Source organism: Schistocerca gregaria, chromosome 7 (assembly GCF_023897955.1).
Source record: "Schistocerca gregaria isolate iqSchGreg1 chromosome 7, iqSchGreg1.2, whole genome shotgun sequence".
NCBI classification, from domain to species: domain Eukaryota; kingdom Metazoa; phylum Arthropoda; class Insecta; order Orthoptera; family Acrididae; genus Schistocerca; species Schistocerca gregaria.
The window spans coordinates 311294366-311315608 of record NC_064926.1 but is presented as its reverse complement, the minus strand read 5'-3'; the positions used below and the strand labels follow the sequence as shown (position 1 = coordinate 311315608).

The window sequence follows — 21243 nt, the reverse complement described above, 5'->3', positions numbered from 1 at the left end:
CACCTGCTTTCTTTGGTATTGGAATTATTATATTCTTCCATGTGTACAACCTTCCTTTATGGTTCTCGAATCAAGCGTTAGCTATGATTAAGTTATGCTCTGTGCAAAATTCTACCAGACGACTTCCTCTTTCATTTCTTTCCCCCAATCCATATTCACCTACTATTTTTTCTTCTCTCCCTTTTCCTACTCTCGAATTCCAGTCACCCATGACTATTAAATTTTCCTCTCCCTTCACTATCTGATTAATTTCTTTTACTTCATCATACATTTCTTCAATTTCTTCGTCATCTGCAGAGCTAGTTGGCATATAAACTTGTACTATTGTAGTAGGTGTTGGCTTCGTGTCTATCAATAATGCGTTCACTATGTTGTTTGTAGTAGCTTACACGCACTCCTATTTTTTATTCATTATTAAACCTACTCCTGCATTACACCTATTTGATTTTGTATTTATAACCCTGTGTTCACCTGACCAAAAGCCTTGTTCCTCCTGCCACCGAACTTTACTAATTCCCACTATATCTAACTTTAACCTATCCAATTCCCTTTTTAAGTTTTCTAACCTACCTGCTCGATTAAGGGATCTGACATTCCACGCTCCGATCCGCAGAATGCCAGTTTTCTATTTCCTGATAACGACGTCCTCTTGAGTGATTTTCGCCCGGAGATCCGAATGGGGGACTATTTTACCTCCGGAATATTTTACCCAAGAGGACTCCATCATCATTTAACCCTACAGTAAAGCTGCATGCCCTTATAACGGTAGATGTGGTAAATCCAAACCATACCGTGGCTTTCTCGTCGTCCAGTGGAGTTTCCACGACAGTTCTAGCATTTACGGTAGCCCAAATTCTGATGTTGTGGGCGTTGACAGACCCCCAGAGCGTGAAATGAGCTTCGTCGGTCCACAACACGTTACTCAACCAATCGCCATCTTCCACCATCTTTTGAAACGCCCCATACTGCAAATGCCCTTCGCTACACTTAATCGACAGGTAACAGTTCATGATACCAGTGGATTTTGTACGGATAGTATCGGAGGGTACGCCTCAGAGCCAACCAGACACTAGTGTATGGAATGCCGGTGCGACGTGCGACTGCACGACCGCTGACTTCCCCGGGTATACACGAACCCGCTACAGTCTCCATTTCTTCCTGAACTGTCTCAGCAGCATTACGCCTTGCCCGCGGTTGGCCACAACGGGGTGTATCGTCCCAACAACCCGTGGCTTCGAACTTCGAAATCATTCTCGCCACAGCTGCATTTGTCATTGGACATTTACCCGTTCGAATCCCCTTCCTATGGCGATAGGATCGTGACACTGAACTAGCAGATTCCCCTTTCTGATAACACAGCTTCACTAAAAGCGCCTTTTCAGGTAACGTCAACATGCTGCAACTGCTGGCGCATCTGATTCTCTCTCTCATTACAGCTCCTTTTATACATGATTTTCATGCGCAGTCACTGACGTTTTGCTGTCCAGCGCCATCTGTCGGACATTTTGTGAACTTTGTTTTTTTTTTTGTTCTATTAAAACCCCATGTCATTCGAAGCATGTGTGTAAATTTTTACCTCTCTAACTACATTATTCCGGGGTTTATTAAGTTTTCACATTTTTTATCACCCGGTACTGCCCTGGCCAGAAACACCCCCTAATCTGCCCCCTATAGGATATATGTGCGACGGTAACTCAGCCCCAGTGCTAGTGTGTAGGATATTAAGGACCAGTTGCTACACTTGTAGACCAGATTGGCTGAGGAGAGGGTACAGAGGCTTTATAAGCCCCTTACCAACCGATTCCGTGCATACTTACGGCCCGAATGCGGTGCAACCCCACAGTGGGCACAGTTTGCCAAGTTCTGTGTAAACTTAACTCACGATTTGATTTGTGGTAAGTTCCTATGGGACCAAACTGCTGAGACCATCGGTCTCTAGACCTACACACTACTTAATCTAACCTAAAGTAACGTGCCCTAGGGACAACACGCACACCCATGTCCGAGGGAGGACCCATACTCAAACCTCCGAAGGGGGAGGGGGGGCAACCTCGAGAACCGTGGAAAGGCGCACAGACCGCGCGGCAAAAATCGCAAAAAATCTTGACTCACTTGGACCTTTACCCGTTCGAATCCCCTTCCTATGGCGATAGGATCGTGACACTGAACTAGCAGATTCCCCATTATGATAACACAGCTTCACTAAAAGCGCTGTACTGACATCACATACCTTTTCTACCCGTCACGTATCATTTCATCTCCTCTTCCTCCTCTGGATGCAGTGTACTTCAGTAGTGTTTCAAGGTATCATAGTGACACTTGGATTACTTAGGTGATCGTGCTGCAGCAAAAAACGCAGGACGTGTCCCACCAGGCTGAGTCTGTTGGGCCTCTGTGTTGCAGTGTTCGTGCTGTGCTGGAGCCCGTACTTCGTGTTCGACCTGCTGCAGGTGTTCGGCCACGTGCCGAGGACGCAGACGATGGTGGCGCTGGCGACATTCATACAGAGTCTGGCGCCGCTCAACAGCGCAGCCAACCCGGTCATCTACTGCGTCTTCTCCACGCAGATATGCCGCACCCTCAGGTAAGCCCACGTCGTTAGGACGAGGATGCTGAATGAGAGCTCACCGCTTCCTCGGTTGAGGAGGACAGCTGTTCCCTAGTAAACGAGATGTCAGTTGCGTTTCCCTCTGGGAACATGGATGTTGAAAGTATCTAACCAAAATTTTATCCTTTTTCTGTGAAAGTATCAGTGAAAAGTTTGTTCTAAATTAAGTATTCAGCAAACCAGCATCTGACTGCGTCTGTGAACTTGTTTGTTGCCCTCCTCCATTTTGCCAGAAATGCAACGTGTATTTGACCCAGCAATCAAGCTTAAGAGAATAATGCCGTTTGTGGAATGGCATTAAGATGGTACTGGAAAATTAACTTTTGTCCCTGATGTTTACTTGGTTCTTTCATTGGTGGGTAACTTTAGTTTACTACTCATTTTCATATTTAATACAAGCAAAGGAAGTGGATTATGATTCAGACTGTTAGATTTAAACACAATGTTGATCTCAACACACACACATATAAATATATATTGTTAAAATTTTAAGTCATACACAAAACCTATTATTTCAAAAATTTTCATAGCAGGAATCGCTCTTACAAACAATTTTACAAAACGCTTACTGCTTCAAACCTTGAAAATACAAATCCTAACTCTGAACATTATCTAACAAAAACCAATTTGAAATGATTATATATCTTCTCTCATTTACATGCTAAAGTTTGGTCAGGGGCAGCGACCTACCGTAACGCTGTCACCACACGTCTGCTTCCTCCGCGCGCCTAGCTGCGACTCCTCCCTTAAAGCTGTCTGCACACGTCTCCTTCCTCTGGTCACCTACCTGCGACTCCCCGGTTGTTTACTACGCGCACCCGGCTCTCGTAACCATCAAAGATCCTCCTGCTCAGAGACATTATACTCGTTCCACTTTGATGTTGGCAACTACAGACAATTTTCTGGAGCTATCCTGATCAGACCTTACCAAATACCTTTCAATGTGGCTGTTCAGTATGTTGCTACTGTGTATACCAGGCACACCGATTTAATGAAACAGGTACCGATGTCTTCTTCGTACTAATAAAACTAAAACTACATCCGAACAGGCGTTGAGGGCCGAATTGTACTGACGTCCTCAGCCCACAGGCGTCACCGGATACGGATATGGAGGGGCATGTGACCAGCTCGCTGCTCTCCCGGTAGTTGTCAGGTTTCGTGACCGGAACCATTACTTCCCCCTAAGTTACTTCATCAATTGGCCTCACAAGTGCTGAGTGCAGGCCGACCGATGTGGCCGAGGGGTTCTAGCCGCTTCAGTCTGGAACCGCAGGTTCGAATCCTGCCTCGGGCATGGATGTGTATCATGTCCTTAGGTTAGTTAGGTTTAAGTAGTTCCAAGTTCTAGGGGACTGATGACCTCAGGTGTTACGTCTCACTGTGCTCAGAGCCATTTGAACCATTTGCTGAGTGCAGCCCGCTCGGCAGAGAACTTAACTTCCATGATCTGGCGGGGACCGGTGTTACCACTGCGGCAAGCCCGTTGTCATCTATATACTAACAATAAAACCGTAAAACGGTCGTGTCTGTATGTTTGGGTGAAAACTCAAATTCTGAAAACCACTAGACGAATATTTATGGTAACTTTATCGGAACTTACGGAAGCGTATAGGCACTGTTTCATCAAAACCGGAACACGGAAAAATTACCTCGTAATTTACATTTTTTCCTAAATTCACATGCTAAGCTTAGTAGTTCGCATGTTGGAATCACCACTGCGTAGAATTCCAAGTAATCAATAGATTCTCCTGTTCGTTGTTTTAATTAAGTAAGAGATGAGCTTTCGAAAATTGACGCCAGTATCATTTTTAAGCTCCGCAATGTTACGTTTTCGAACACAATCCGACAGCGAATTTACTTCGCTATGATACATGAAATTATTGATATCAGTCTCTGTATTAAAAAAATTAAAGACACTGATTTTCTTCTTTCGAAATGTTTTACTAATATGCTTTGCTAGAAAAACGATTTTATTAAGTCTGCTGTGTGATTTGGATGCCTAGATATTGTGTTTTCATTTAATATCGTTTACTAATAAATATGACCAAAATACGGTCCTCTTTCTGAATATATCAGAATGGCTCAAAAACTGAGGACTATGCTGTCATAAGAATCCATTATAGCTCGTGAGACCAGCCTTTATGAGGCTGATAAGGTCTCAACTAGCTCACATGAAACTCCTTTCGAAAGTGAGGGGGGATTTATCTCAGATCGGGAGCGTCATGCACTATCTCACCTCTCAAAAATCTTGTGTCACAGAAGTTTCAAGTTACGTCTCTCCAATGTAACATCGTGTAAGCAGAATTTTCTACCTGAAGTGGTGCAGGCGAGCGTATTCTAAACATGTTATGATTTGGATTTAAACACGTATGATTCCCGGTGAGCTTATGTTACGTCATGACCATAAACGAAGCCCAAGGCCAGACGCTGTGTGTCGTGGATGTGGACATTAGTGTCAGTTTCTCTTCGCACGGTGAGCTGAGGTTGGCCCTCTCCCGTTTTAGTGTAACAAGCAAGCCTTCGTTAATGTCACGATTGTACTACGTTGTAGGAAAAAATAAATTTAACATGCACGCAGTCTCTGGCACAGCTACAAATGAGAATCGGGTAATGCGGAGTTTCTCGGCTAGTATAAACTAAATTCCAAAGGCGTCATCTCAATTGTATTACAAGGATTTGTCATAATGTCATAATGTTTTATTCATCAACTAGAATAAACAAATATAATTAATTTTTGACCACGAGGCTATCACGACAGCTTTTCTTACTTGCTTAGTTGTATGTGTAGTATAGGCAATGAAAGTTATACGGCGCATAGAAACTTTTTTCGTTCCTGATGTTCCTTCCCGAAATGTGTTGGATTCATAGGTACTGTTGCCTCCACTGAGTCTTGCTGAGTAAGAGGTCGGACGGCGAACAGCACGACAGGGGAACGTAATAGGTGATCTGCAGAGATGGTCTTTGTCAGAGATAAGAGTAATGTATCGAAACGCCGTCTGGTGCAGTCTTAAATGAGACAAATTCTACGGCGCTACACCCATGAAAATACAATTACTAGTTTCCGAGTAATTACAATATTTCGAGCTTCCAATGTTACCAGATTTTAACATCAAACCGATTGTTATCCATTGCGGGAGTTCGTAATTTTATACCAAAGTGAGGAAATGCAGCATTTAGAATAAGGAGGAAAAAACGCTACGACGCCGATATGTTTGGTGCATAGAGGACTTGGACTTTAACTGCGTCCTTCCTTGTTCTTGTGTGTCAAGTACGTGGTACCCGATCAATAGGTGCCCGACGCAATACGCGCTTTGCGGATAGGAAAGCGCTCAACCAGATCATGTCTGGCCACTGGTCAGGGCAGGAAGGCGTTATCAGTCGTCTTGCAAGTCCACCTGATTTGAGGAAACCAGGCTTTCTTCTGTGAGGTAAACTCACAGCGACATCTGTGCACAAACTACGACAACCCAGCGGATTTAAAACATCGCCTTCTTGCAGCATATGGAATGATAACTAATTGATATAGTGTGGATAGGTATGGGCGAGTGGTTCGCAGGTAGAAGAGCAGAAAATAAAGGCAGGAGTGATGACACATAATTTCTTGACTTCCTGCTTAGGCAGGCATAGAAACTGAGCGCTTACAGGAGGCGCGTGGCAGTAGCGGTAGCAGCCAATGACCATCAATCTGGGAAGGGCTGGCGATAATGCCCCAGTGTTATTGATTCCCGTCCCCGTGGCGCGTTAGCAACCTCGCTAACAGAGTATTCCAGCTGCCTCGCAGTGTGGTGCCAGACGGTGGCTTGTGTGCTCTCTTAACTGTATTGGGGCGAGCCAAGACGCAGTCCAGCGGTGGTCAGCAGAATTGTCCTGGTTCGAACGCTCAGGCCGTGAATGAAGAGTGGTTGCCAGCGTTGACGGACAGGAGAGGCTTGGGGCTTTTCGAACCTCAGTTTGACCCACGTCCCATAGAGACCACAGTTGGAGTATCGGGCTTGCAGTCCCGTCGGGATGGAGGAAGAACAGTGGCTTCCTCGCAGCGGAAGCCAGCAGAAAGTGGACGCCGATTCGAAGCCCCTGCTGTACACTGCACAGCATGGCTGCAGTATTGGCTTCTGTACACGACAGGCAGGTCTGAGATTGGGTACACGGCTCGTGAAGCGCAGCCCAAACGTCTTAAACGCGGGCTATTGCCCCAGCGTCCTGGTCGCAGTTGCGGAGTCGATAACACTGAGCACTGCTGAGCCAGCGTGTGTCGGCAAGTGCCTGGATTTCGGCATCGAGACCCAACTTCAGCTCATGTCAATACGGGAGAACCATATTCAGTCTGTCCTAAAGTCCCTGCACCAGCGACTGCAAACCTGTACTACAGTAGACAGTGGGCTGTACGGACATTCGATATCATTAGTGGAATTTTAAGGAAGTGTTGAAGACCATACGACTTTGCTATTTCCCTTTTGTTACCGGTGCTAGTAATTTTTCAGTGAAAATGAGTATATTGGCAATATGTTCACGATGAAAAGTTACTGTTTAACAACTTTTAAATCTCAAATCTCTACTTTACAAATTCATTCAATTTTTGATGTGCACCTTTCTTTCGAGGCTTTGGCAGGAACAGGAGCACCACTTTAGCCGTAGTTAGCTGATGAACAATCCACAGACGCCAGTTCCCTTACCTGCCAGTTGGTGTGTTGGTCCAACCGCATATAGTCAAGCTTGATTAGTATTTTTTCTTTTTTCTTTGAATAAACTTTTCTCCACTGTTCCATTTTCCTAAGTAGATTCCGTTAGCTGCATCAAGCTGAAATCCCCTACCAGCATCACGTGGCAGTTCACTGTAACAACACGAACTCCTGCATAAGGCAGCAATTGGTGTCTCGTTCAAAACAGATAAATCCTAAAGTCTAAGTATGATCATATCTGCGAGGATGGTAAATTTATTGAAACTCAGCTGAATTCGTCTCGTTTAGAACTATGATATTAGCAGCCTAAATTATTGTAGTTCTACTTGAAAAAACAAAGATGATAATGACATGCCCGTATCTAATGTAGCTATCAAAAGAGATGAAACATCGCTCATTGTAGGTTTACTAGTAGTTAATTAGGGTTAAAATGCAACTATTACTCGAATATCTCAAACGTTGCGTGAAATGTCTGAACAGTACAGCTAACCACCTTCTATAGCCTTATGCAATCTTCATGTGCTTAAACCCTTTATCATTCTTGTAGAGTCTTTCATTTGCGCTTTGTCGCCTTGATCAAAAGTTAGTAATATATTCCGTCGTTCCATTTTCCTTTACGTCGAGTCACATAACTTATCCTGCATAACCCACAACTAACATTCAGGGTGTTGTCTCTTGTTATGAATATTCAATTAACGCCAATATCGGCTCACGCTTACTTTATTAGACCTCTCTTGTGTTTTCCTAGTGCAGTTTAGCACCGATTCAGATTTTGGAGTCACGGGAATCCACTTGGTGCATTAGACATTAGTCATACAGTCTAGTTCCCATCCTCCCCTTCGTGATGATCTGAGGCGCACTTATGAACTAAGTATCGTCTCAAAATAAAATAAAAACGAAAACAACCTTAAACAACTTTAAATTACTACTTCTGAGGTTCAGGTGACCTCCACCCAGTGGTGCTAAATAGTGCAAACTACATGAAGCTCAAGTAGACTCCACATGGTAGCATTGCAGTCACGGAACCCAAGATTGCGGTTGGAGAAAGTAAAAAACGCACGGTAGCAGTGTACGAAAATTCAAAAATGCAAGATGGGAGAACTAGCCCACTTGTTCTAGTGATAAATAAAGAAAAAAGTCAAAGACGGTGGCACGAGCCAATCTATGTTTTACAACTACTCTGATCTCAGGTTACAGGTTGGCGTCATCTTCGAAAGTATCCTAAAAATCTAAATTATTTATCAAAAATACCCAAGGAAATAGACAGTATGGTGTAACTTACAATATTTTTACATCTAAAATGTCTATCAAAATGGACGTGATCCAACTTTCATTGTAAGGTACTCTGGACAACTAGCAAATTTCGATATATCTACCACAGTTCGTGTAACGCACAAAGGAGATCCAAATTAAATATTTCCTTACCTAAATTATGTGATTATTGTTCTATAATTGTACAAAAACATATTATCCAAAGCAATGTTCCAGTTATTGAAACCGTGTAATTATTGTGTAACTTACAAGTTAATACATACTTGACACCGAAAACTTGATGGTGGGACTCTCAAATTAGATGCCGCAATACTCTTTCTGGATCTAAATTGTCTCTATTAGTGATTTTCAACAGTAGAAAACTCATGTGTCCCAAAAAACATGCTAAGCAGGGAATGCAGTGACTGTTGGCGCGTCTTCTTAGTCGTAAATGAGATTGTGTACTAATGGTACAAAAACAAACCAAACCATGTCCTATTTGAGAGGGGAAGTAGATAATGCATCAGGATAAATATAACTGACGCTGTTGATTGGTTAATATAGCTTTTCTTACTACTTTTGATCTTGCCTCCACTTGTGGTTACATTTTACTAACTTGTTTTTCCACCGACGTGACATTTTCTGGCAGTTTAACAGAACAAACAGTACTAAAAATGGCGCATTTTAATGAGCTCTTTTATATATTATGTAACTTAAAGCGCTTATTTTCCTAAAATGCAAAATTACTTTGAAATTTACCAAATACGAGTTGTGAATACAGTTTGTTCAAGGAGAGTGGTGGACAATCTTCCACATAGAACTCTGATCGAAAGGAAGATTCGACCTTCAAACCAAAATAAAACTGCCAGCGTTATTTGTCAAAATATGTGAGGAATTCTTCTATAACGACATAAAAACGTAAGTAGGTCACTTATCGTAACATACAAGCATACCTTCAAATCGCGTGAAACCTATAAATACAGTGTGGTCAAAGGCAATTATGTACAAGGTCGCACACAAATTTCTGATGGCCAACAATAATTTTATCTTTCCTCCAAAATAAAGTTGTCTGCATTACTTATGAAACACTTAATAATCTCTTACATAATGGTGCAAAACAAATGTGCCTCTATTGTTTGTATTTTACTGTACCAGTAAAAATTCACATTACGTTGACACTGACACCACTGTTCTAACTTAAAGATTTTGGTAGACTGAGTGAGGACTGACTTATGCTGTCACACTGTGCAGACTATATGGCACTTCGATGCAATAGTGTACTGCACGGTAGTTTTAATATCTGTATTTAATACAAAGGCTGCTCTGCTTTCAGCTACCTAATTGGGATTACTTTCAGAGTCAGCCAAACATTATAATGAGTCCATGCTGAGGTAAATACCTTGTCTCGTGATACAAAGCATTTCTTGTCTTCTGCTGATAGTGCTGACTTATGCCACTGCACACGGGAAATTCGTATCACTTTGATAAAATAGAATGCTGAACAGTAGATGGTGACTGCCATTATCAGTCATGGAGACTAACATTACACAGAAACCATGGTACGTACTATTGGAGTGATGTGGTGAAGGCTACCATTAACCCAATGATGATGACAGTCATTACCCCAGATGCATGTTTGGTTGCAGATAACCATCAAATTGAACTATAACGAATTGCTCCATTTTATGTTTATTTACATATAATCACCAAACAAAGTTTGTAATAAATTGCCCCTTGCATCACCAGTTACAGATAAGTGTCAAACTAAATTGTAACTAACTGCCCTATACATAGCCAGTTACAAACAAGCATCAGACGAAATTTAATGAATTGCCCTATACGTCATAACTGTTGCAGGTAAACAGCAAACGAACCGGCAACAAACTACCTCACACATCACAAATGTTACATGAGATTGTAACGAATTTCCTATGGCACCTAAAATTGCAACAAACTCTCCCAATACATTGTCATTGTTACACAAAATTGCAGCAGATTCTCCCATTTATCAACAATGTTCAATGAAGTTGTATCACATTGCACACATGTTACTATTGTTACAGATAAGCATGAAACAGAATTGTAACTAAATGCCTCATATATTGCCATCGATGGTAAGAGATGTGTAGTTAGGAAGGTATTGGGCAATCTGTTACTATTTTATTTCATGATTATCTGTAACAGTCGTGAGGTACTGGACATTTTGCATCAATTTTATGTCAAATTGATGATGTGTGGCGGAAATTTGTTACAATTCTGTGTAACAATGGCGAGATATTGGGCAGCGTGGTCAGCGTCTACAGTTCATCGAACTGTTATATAGTCTACTCTGTGCGACAACATAATTTACCATTGTTAGCTGAAAATGAGAAACGTTTTGTATTGCAAGATAAAGCATTTAATTACCAGGGAGATGTTAAAAATGTTTCGCTGACTTTGAAAAGTATTTGAAAGTGAGTGGCCGAAAGTAGAGGAACTGCACAAAATCACGGAATCATTTTAATTTTTGTGTTACTTTGAAAAGTAGTCTGAAAGTTGGTAGCTGGAAGCAGAACAACCATTATTTCTTATCTACACAAATGCGTATTACATTCATGTGTTAAGACTTCTGTTGAGTACGCTATTTCATCAAAGTATCATGGTGTTTGCACTGTGTGACAGCGTAAGACAGTCCTTACCAAGTGCACCTTAACCTGCAAATTACGTCAGCAGTGCTACGTGTGTCTGAACTGTTATAAAACGGGCCTTCACATGTATTTTTAGATAATACAGACAATTCTTGATCTCTTTAAAGAGTGCTGCAGAGATCAAACTATTCTTGTCGACAAATGTAAGTGAGATCAGGATTGTCATGTGTGCTTTTTAAAGCTGCAGAACAAATCTTTACATATTTTGATGAATGAAACAGTCGATTTCTTTCTTTTTTTTTTTTTTTTTTTAATGTGATAGAGTCAGCAAACTTTGCTCATCGCCTAGTACAGGTCAACCTCCAAGTTGAATCAGTAGTGCCAATATACGAACTATCTGTTTCTTTTTTTACTGTTATAAAACAATTAAGTTACAAAAGTAGTGACACATTTTTGGTAGTGTTATGAAAGTAATTTATATGTATCTCTTTCAGTAGTACAATGTTATTTAGATGTAAACATTGAATTTGGTTTAAGTTCGGAGATCTAGTTCTTCGCTATTCTAGTGAGCAATGTTAACATAATGAACGTATTTGGAAAATTTCGAAATTATATTTACATATCATGGAAGTACGCTGTTTAAATCATAGACGTTAAAAATCACATCAAATTGCTCCATTTTTAGTATAATTTGTTCTGCCAAAGTGTTGAAAGATCTGATGCTGTTGGATAAACATGCTAGCAGCGCAACATAATCGCAGATATGCCCAAGGTCAAAAGTAATATAAAACAATATCAGCCAGTGAAAATACATTAATTATATTTGTCTTGGTAGATTATCTTCTTCCCTTCTAGAAGTTGTGCTTGGTCAGTTTCGTAACACAGCATCATTTAGGCAAAAGTGGAAGTGTCAAGCATTGTTAATTGCCTGCTTAGCACGTTACCTTAGACATATGTACTTCGTAATGTTTTGGAACAGTAATGCAGGCAATTTAGATGTATAAATAGCGTTATAGCATGTAATTTGAGAGTCCACAGGTATGTTTAGGCACGAACTGTATATTACTATGTAAGTTTCGCAGTAATAGCACTCTCACTGTAGCTGCCACATTATTTTAGGTAACATGTATCTTGTAATTAATCTACGGCTTCATTGGGCCTTGCACTGGTGCTACAAAGATTGCTCAATGTCCAGTCCAGTTTCACCTATAAGCTTGATCAGCATTGCCACATGTGATGTGATGGACACTACAGATATGAAAATATTGTAAGTTACACCAGTATTGTTAACTTTGTTACTTTTCTTATGAATATTTTAGACATTGACATATGCATGAGTGTTTTTATGTATATTTGACAGTTAATACAAACATTTTAGAGGTGTAAATAATGTATCTTGCATTTGTTATGTATTTTGGCAACACACTGTATATGTGAGAATAACATTGTATTTATATGTTGCTAACAGAGTTTACATTTTTTGATAAATGATAGAGATGTTTCAGATGAAGAAATACTGTTACACCAGTATCGTCCATTTAGTAACTTTCATTTACGATACCAGTTTATGCAACTCAGGATATTCAGATGCTTTTTAACATGGCACCAAGTTGGATTGTGGGGTGAGAGGGTTGAAAACCATAATTGTGCTTCTTCACCAGCTTTGATTGTTTTAAATTTTCCAATCAGTACAACTGGGGTTGTTCCACTACCTTGCATTTTTAATAACCCATTACCGCCCTCTTAGATTTCACCATCTTGGACTATCAGGTCAAAACAAAGCCTCTGCATCTAGGCAACCCATAAGCGTGACATGTGCTGTAACAGTCATGATCTCTATAATACTAAAGTCTGTACCGTGAGTTACCATCCTCACAGAAATCAGCCACCTGATTCTTTTAATTAGTCTTTCTCTGACATTTTGACACCGTCATTGTAGAGATGACAGGAAACGTGCTCCTTCGAACACATTAACAAATGACAGTCATTAGGTGCTACGTCAGGTTCTAACAGAGAGAGATCACATTCTTTCCAACCATATGAGGTGATGAAATTTTGAATGGGATGAGCTACATGCGGACGGCCACTGTCATGCAGCAAAACGATCTCTCTGTTTAGCGCGATATGCTTTTTGCTTTGGATTGCACCACGCAGTTTCCTTAAACTCATATAACAAGTGTGCAATGACGCTGTTACTCTGAGGCCAAAATGTCGACTATCAGAACACCCCGACTATTCCAAAACCCAATGTACCTGATTTTTTCGATTTATGTTGTTTGCTGGAGCTTCACTTTCTGGGGGGATTCTCAACTCCCTCATTTCAAGGACTTTAGTTTTGATTCTGGTTTAACATGACAACTTAGTGTAAAGCTGTGTCTCCTTCAAAAAACGTTGAAATATGTGTGATTTCCTAAGGGACCGAACTATGGAGGTCATCGGTCCCTAGACTAACACACCACTTAATCTAACTTATGCCAAGCACAACACACACGCCCATACCCGAGGTAGGACTCGAACCTCCGGCGGGAGGGGCCGCGCAATCCGTGACATGGCTCCTCTAACCGCGCGGCCACTCCGCGCGGCGTGTTCCCTTCGACACGGTACCTCTAGAGTCTAGAGGAAAGTCATTTTGGTTTTGTGTAACTCATTCAACTTTCTGGAACTCAGTACCCCGACAACTTCCGATAATGTAGCGGTTGTTTCGCAGTTTCACACATAACACCTCTTGAAACGTGAGCAAAGGCACGAGCTAATGATGATATCGTCTGATTTCTATCTTTTCCATTTTAACGACATGCTACAATGTCATTAATGTCGGATGGTCGCCCTCATTGTTGATCATCGTGCACATTTGAGCGGTCACATTTAAATGCTCTACGCCATTTCTAAAGCATTCCAGCGTTCATAGCATTTTCTCCATTCGCTTTTCTACTCTGGAGAGGGATTTCAGCAGCTTTCGCGTCTCTTCATATAAGAAACTAACAACGGTGCCTATTTCCTAATTGGTGGCATTTCCAATCGACCGAACCATTTTAAATACGTGTAGATAAACGTTCAAGGAAACTACCGTAATGGAGTTTGTGGATAGAGGACAGATGAAGTTACTTTACAAGCTTGCACAATATGGAAAACACCATCTTTCAAAATGGTAAACTAAAAACTCGTCTCATAATAAAAAAAAATATTATGTAACATACATTATCTTCAAACCAAATGTTATTAAAATATCAAGAAACATAGTAGGACTATTTTCAGATAGCAATAGTCGATGTTTCCCTATTTTTATTACATAATCTTCTCGGATAGATCATATAATAGGTGGAGTATTACAGGTTTTCTTAATGAGGAATTTCGTTTTTAAGGGCAGATGCGAGAGCGGATGGATGAAGTGAGTTCACTGTAGGCCTCTACATGGGGGGAAGAATTGTTTGCTGACATGATTGAAGAGATAGGAGTCGATAAGAAAGATATCGGAATTTCACTATTAGGTTTCGAGATCAATAGAACTCTGTAAGACTTGAGATTAAGTAAGACCGAAGGCATCGACAACATTCCTTCTGAATTTCAAAGATCATTGGAGGCAGTGGCTACCAAATGACTATTCAAGTTGATTTCTAAAATCTACGAGGCTGGAGATATTGTACCAGGCTACTGGAAAAATATCCTCCGAGTTGTTTCGATGACCAACAGAGAAGATGTTGAAATTATCTGTCGGATAGGTGTTGTTATCTGATAGTCGAGGTGAGGTCTCCCTCCAGTTCCCGAACAGCGGGAGAACGAGGTCTGTAACCAGCGTCCTTACGGTTTCTCTATAAGCAAAAGCGAGATGGAGGTGCTTCAATGTACCAACAGGACTACAGCTACTTCGAAGTTACTTCACGATAAAAACATTAATCCAAGAAAATAACAGTGTTGTAGATTACATGTGGTGTAGCATTCAGTCATTGAAACCATGTGTAGCTTAGTCTTCAGATATTGTCTTTACAATTTGTTGTATGATCTCTATGTAGTATTCGCTGTTCATTTTACCATGAATGAACGATATGAAGAATCGGCTGCGTGAAATTGTATACGAAACACTCACTATTGTGCCCTACCTCCTTGGCTGAACTCCAAACCTATTATGGTTTGAGGACCCACGTTGTAATAGCTTTTTGGGTGAGTCTTACAAGAGAAATTTAACCCCTAAGTGTGGACCACTTATTTCAGTTTGTGCAATGAAGTAACAACAATTAGTGTCTAACAGCCTGTCAGCTTCGATGTCATCTATACCTTCATCTACATCTACATACTCAGCAAGCCACCTGACGGTGTGTGGCGGAGGGTACCCTGAGTACCTCTATCGGTTGTCCCTTCTATTCCAGTCTCGTATTGTTCGTGGAAAGAAAGATTGTCCGTATGCTTCTGTGTGGGCTCTAATCTCTCTGATTTTATCCTCATGGTCTCTTCGCGAGATATACGTAGGAGGAAGCAATATACTGCTTGAGTCTTCGGTGAAGGTATGCTCTCGAAACTTTAACAAAAGCCCGTACCGAGCTACTGAGCTTCTCTCCTGCAGAGTTTTCCACTGGATCTACCGTCTCCGTAACGCTTTCGCGATTACTAAATGATCCTGTAACGAAGCGCGCTGGATCTTATCTATCTCTTCTATCAACCCTATCTGGTACGGATCCCACACTGTTGAGCAGTATTCAAGCAGTGGGCGAACAACCGTACTGTAACCTACTTCCTTTATTTTCGGATTGCATTTCCTTAGGATTCTTCCAATGAATCTCAGTCTGGCATCTTGTTTACCGAAGATTAACTTTATATGATCATTCCATTTTAAATCACTCCTAATGCGTACTCCCAGATAATTTATGGAATTAACTGCTTCCAGTTGCTGACCTGCTATTTTGTAGCTAAATGATAAGGAATCTATCTTTCTATGTATTCGCAGCACATTACACTTGTCTACATTGAGATTCAATCGCCATTCCCTGCACCATGCGTCAATTCGCTGCAGATCCTCCTGCAATTCAGTACAATTTTCCATTGTTACAACCTCTCGATACACCACAGCATCATCTGCAGAAGCCTCAGTGAACTTCCGATGTCATCCACCAGGTCATTTATGTATATTGTGATTAGCAACGGTCCTATGACACTCCCCTGCGGCACACCCGAAATCACTCTTACTTCGGAAGACTTCTCTCCATTGAGAATGACATGCTGCGTTCTGTTATCTAGGAACTCGTCAATCCAATCACACAATTGGTCTGATAGTCCATATGCTCTTACTTTGTTCATTAAACGACTGTGGGGAACTGTTTCGAACGCCTTGCGGATGTCAAGAAACACGGCATCTACCTGTGAACCCGTGTCTATGGCCCTCTGAGTCTCGTGGACGAATAGCCCGAGCTGGGTTTCTCACGACCGTCTTTTTCGAAACCCATGCTTATTCCTACAGAGTAGATTTCTAGTCTCCAGAAAAGTCATTATACTCGAACATAATATGTGTTCCAAAATTCTACAACTGATCGACGTTAGGTATATAGGTCTACAGTTCTGCACATTTGTTCGACGTCCCTTCTTGAAAACGGGGATGACCTGTGCCCTTTTCCAATCCTTTGTAACTCTACGCTCTTCTAGAGACCTACGGTACACCGCTGCAAGAATGGGGGCAAATTACTTCGCGTACTCTGTGTAAAATCTGGTATCCAATCAGGTCCAGCGGCCTTTCCACTTTTGAGCGATTTTAATTGTTTCTCTATCCCTCCGTCGTCTATTTCTATATCTACCATTTTGTCATCTGTGCGACAATCTAGAGAAGGAACTACAGTGCAGTCTTCCTTCATCAGAGGCCGAGCACTAGATCATTTGAAGTAAGGCGTGGCATGGAGCTTTCTAGTGTAGATTCCTGCAGTAAATCCGGAGAAATATTTAAGTTAAAGTAGCTGGGAGTTATTTCATAACCTTTTCCTCCAGAATGAGAGCTGTGTCTTAACCACTTCGGCATCATGCACAATTTGTGCAATCACTATCTTGCGAAAATGTTATCGGCTATCCTTTATTGCTTTATTTTTCTGTCCCTGAGAGCAATTTCACGCTGTGCTTCTACAAAACTGACTCCTATTTGCGTAATTGATTTGACATTTTGTATTCCCGTATCGGTTTTATCATGTGTGAGGCACACAAATACTCTTCACCGAAAGGGATATCTGATGTAAGAGACTTTAATTTAAATCAACTTCGATTCGGTGAGTTTAATTGTTCGCGCTGCCTACTGCCGATTTTGGATTTACAGACCGTTGGCAGCCACCAAACTTTGCTTAACGGCCGATCGACTTCACCCGATCCGCAGAACACGAATGAAGCAATTTCAATCAGGCTTTGGAAACTTGCAACGGCTTCAGTTAAATAAATTTCCAAATACTTCCTTTCATCTGAGTCGAGCACTGCCACTTGCAAGCACTCGTCAATATCAGGCTACCTCGTTATTTTTCCGACCCTTTTACACTCTTCCTGTTGGATAAGGAATGTTAAGTTTTTTTGGTTATAGTAATTTAATATTCTAACAGCATATGATGTTTATGTTATCAGAGGATTGATTGTATTTTCAATTTAATAACACGAGGGACCAAGTAACCAATATAACTTTTGGCGTCGACAACGCAGTACTTTCATCCTGGAAGGTTTAATAACAAATGGTTAACATGACGTAATGGAAGTGGAGATGTTATGTGGTTTCCTCCATTATATTTGTGAAGTTATTTGCAACGCCTGTTGCACAGGGAACCTTCGGTGTAGTGAGAATTCTTAAACAGTTCGTTAGCAGGGATGAATAAGCTCGATAACGGACAGAAAAACTTTGGGACGGGCGAGGGGTCGAATCACAAACTTTTGTCCATGCATTCTGATACACATGCATTGAACCATCTATTCCTTTTTTGTTTTGTTTTCATTTAATGTAGTTAGTTGACAGCACTGTAGTAGAGTGGGGCAACAACAATTAAACTACAAACGTGACCTGCAAGAAATGGGAAGTCGTATATAAGATACAATGTTTATCCTCCTTTGAGTCAAGGTATAGATCAGTACTTATATTTTTAACGATTAACAAATTTACTTGCATGAATCATTTACTTCTACAAAATTTGCGATTACACAACATTTGAGAACAACCCTAAAAAAATGAAATGGCTTCCTAAATGACTGGCTGAATTGCTCACATTACGTCAACCAATCAGATGCTTTATCTAAGTACACTTATACTAACCACTTTTGTAACCTATATTCGTATCATGCCTCCTTAATTTACTTGCATTTCCTGGCGCAAAACCTCATAGGAAAGTTAAGATGATGGTGTCAAAACGGCGAACACGTCACAAAATTAGGTGTTTTCTCATCTGTTTAAATGGGCTCGTCCGTTGTAAGAGTAGAAGAGTAGAAGTCTTGACCAGAAAGTCCAGAGCAGAAAATTTGAAAAACATCCCTCTGTTGGCGGTTGCCTGGGTACGGTTTCGGAAGATCGCTCCTCTCTTCTGCGGGAGCGAGAAAACTAAGATCCTTTGAGTTGATATAAGTACTAAAAAATGGATGTGGGTGGTGTTCAGTGAAATCTTGTCAGTCAATGTTGAAGTTGATAATAGGGCAGTCTAGACTTGGTATCCAGTTTATCAGGGAACAATGCTGTTGCCACTTAGTAAATTATTTGCTTTATCAAAACTTGCAACATATATATGGAAACCAGAAAAAATGCAAAGGGGAACCACACCTCGACCATCGGATAAAACAACACCTATGTACTTGATGATATCAATGTATAAGTGTTTGATACCGTTTTGCTTAGTAGAGTGTCACTCCGTTTAAGCGAGAAGAGGAAAGTGTCCTTGTTCCCACTCGGCGGGAAAACTGATTATGATATCCGGTCTCAGTCTCCACCGAACTGAACGGTCGAAGTTGTCCATACTTTCAAGGGCTTCTAAACTGATGAATTAAGGAACTAATGAGGTGAGCTGGAGGTACAACACAAGGAAGATAGTGTACGATTGAAATATTCACATTTTAGAACCGAGAAGGTTCACTTTTCCGTGAAAAGTCTTCACAGAAGTACAGTTGAAGCCAAGAATACACTGTACACAACAAGAAAAAAGGCACTGTTACTAAATTAGTGAATTAGTTGTGATTGCATAATGCCGGACAACCTAGGTTTAACTTCTACACCACAAATGCTGTTGTGGGAAAGGTTTTCGAGCTAGACACACCATTGCACCAACGAAATTCCTGTTAGAGTGACAAAGGTGGGGCAGATGCAGTGTCTTTTTACCACATGGTGATGTTGGAGGTGGGTTTCAGCCTCCAGTAGACTGCGGCAACACTCCCGCTCATAAAAATTCCTGATGACGCTTTAAAACGGTGGCGCTTTATCGAGGGTGTTATTATGCGTCTGCGTCAAATGTAACGACAAGAAAACTGCAACGAGACTTTAACAACAAGTGCCTGGAACTGAATGTGATAGCATTATCTTTATGCTTTTGAAAATATTAGCTGAAAATTGTTTATTCTTGTTGATTACTTAAGCTCTCGACATGCTTGTTTTGCGTATGTTCCATTATTAGATGTTCCTGTTGACATTGTGTGTATATATCGTTTTATTCTACGTCTATGTAATATTACAACGAGATTTTAGCTGGTATTACACTGACGTCTAGATGGTGTGACGTCTGCAAATCGTCTTGGAATGGAGATTTTAGTGACATATGTTGTTAACATAGGTCACGTATCTACTTTCTGTTAAACGATAATGGTACAATTTCGTGTTAATTTTTGGCGTTTGTATAAAGGACAGATCGCTCAAATGATGCTCTATGTTTACAACTAAATTGCAAGTTAGGTAGTCAGAGGTGTAGTCTATTATTTTTGTTTATCGTGTTGTGTTTATCTTTTTCCTTTTTCTATTATGTCAATGAAGATTTCCTAATAAAGTTACGTTTAGATCCATCTGTTCGTTCGGGATGTTATTTGAATATTCATTGTGTGCCCATAAATTTCCAGTTCTTTCAAAATGTTCGTGGTGTCACCATTTGGAACCATATGTAGACTTTTCATAGAGTTTCAATTACGTTCTCCGTAGGATTTTCATTTTTTAAATGAAATTAAAAAACTTCATTCATCGTTTTCACACAAACAGACGGCATTCAGTGTTCAGCACCTGAAAAAGCACTTTCTGCTAAATATGCAGGCCTGGAGCATGTGAATAAATCAGTGGCACAAACAGTAAAATTTCAGAAGGTGCAGTGTTATTTGCAACCGTTTTCAATGGAATTGAAAAAGAAGTGTGGAGACTTCCTATATTACTGAAAAGTACGTTAATTATGTTGAGAGGCATGACTAGAATGATTTTTCGATTTCACGCTCGCTATTGTTGAATTTAAGAAGGAAAAAGGAGTGCAGGAACGAAAATTACGACATGTGTAATGGACTGCAGACATAGATGTGGACTTGACTGAACACTGTCCACAGTAAGACGTTGAGAGGTACCTTCTTTCAGATTTGATGGGCAGGCATTTAAAAAGGAAATCGAATTGCAGAAAGGACACATTCTGCTATTCCAGTTCCCTAAGCTCACCGACAGAGGACGTTTGCAAGCTTTCCACAAGTAGAATTTCCAAGTCTTCAAAATGAGGTTCCAAAATTGCTACAATATTATGATCGATATATTTATGTCACGGACGTTTTTTCGATTATGTAACTAAATAATTCACGATTACGTGGAAACTTGAGTGCGAAACTTCGTGAAAATTTTTGCTTCTCTCTCTATGCCGACAATTCTTACAAGATAAAATTTGTATTATATCTCCTGTGCGCCAAAGGCAATTGAGTAATACTGAAAAATTCTTTTGTTTGTGACCTATGTTGTTAAGTGTGAACTATGAAACCAAAAAAGTACAATTTAAATGCGGCGCGTTCGGACAGCGTGGCATGGCGGTGAGGGAAATGTGATATGGCACTCGTCCCTACGCACAACCCGGGCGCCGAAATCTTGGCTTCCCCTATCCTAAACGAGCAGACTGACCTATATAGAAAGCCTCCAAAA

At 40.8% G+C, this 21243-nt stretch overlaps 1 protein-coding gene across 2 annotated transcripts in view; it reads left to right on the top strand.

Annotated features, from left to right (window-relative positions):
- Window positions 1–21243, top strand: part of LOC126281880 (cardioacceleratory peptide receptor-like) — a 1969042-nt gene that overhangs the window by 1936126 nt on the left and 11673 nt on the right. For both annotated transcript variants that reach the window (XM_049981192.1, XM_049981193.1), the window contains one exon: window positions 2404–2584. In XM_049981192.1, the coding sequence (XP_049837149.1) occupies window positions 2404–2584 (181 nt within the window). The remainder of the gene's footprint in view (window positions 1–2403; window positions 2585–21243) is intronic.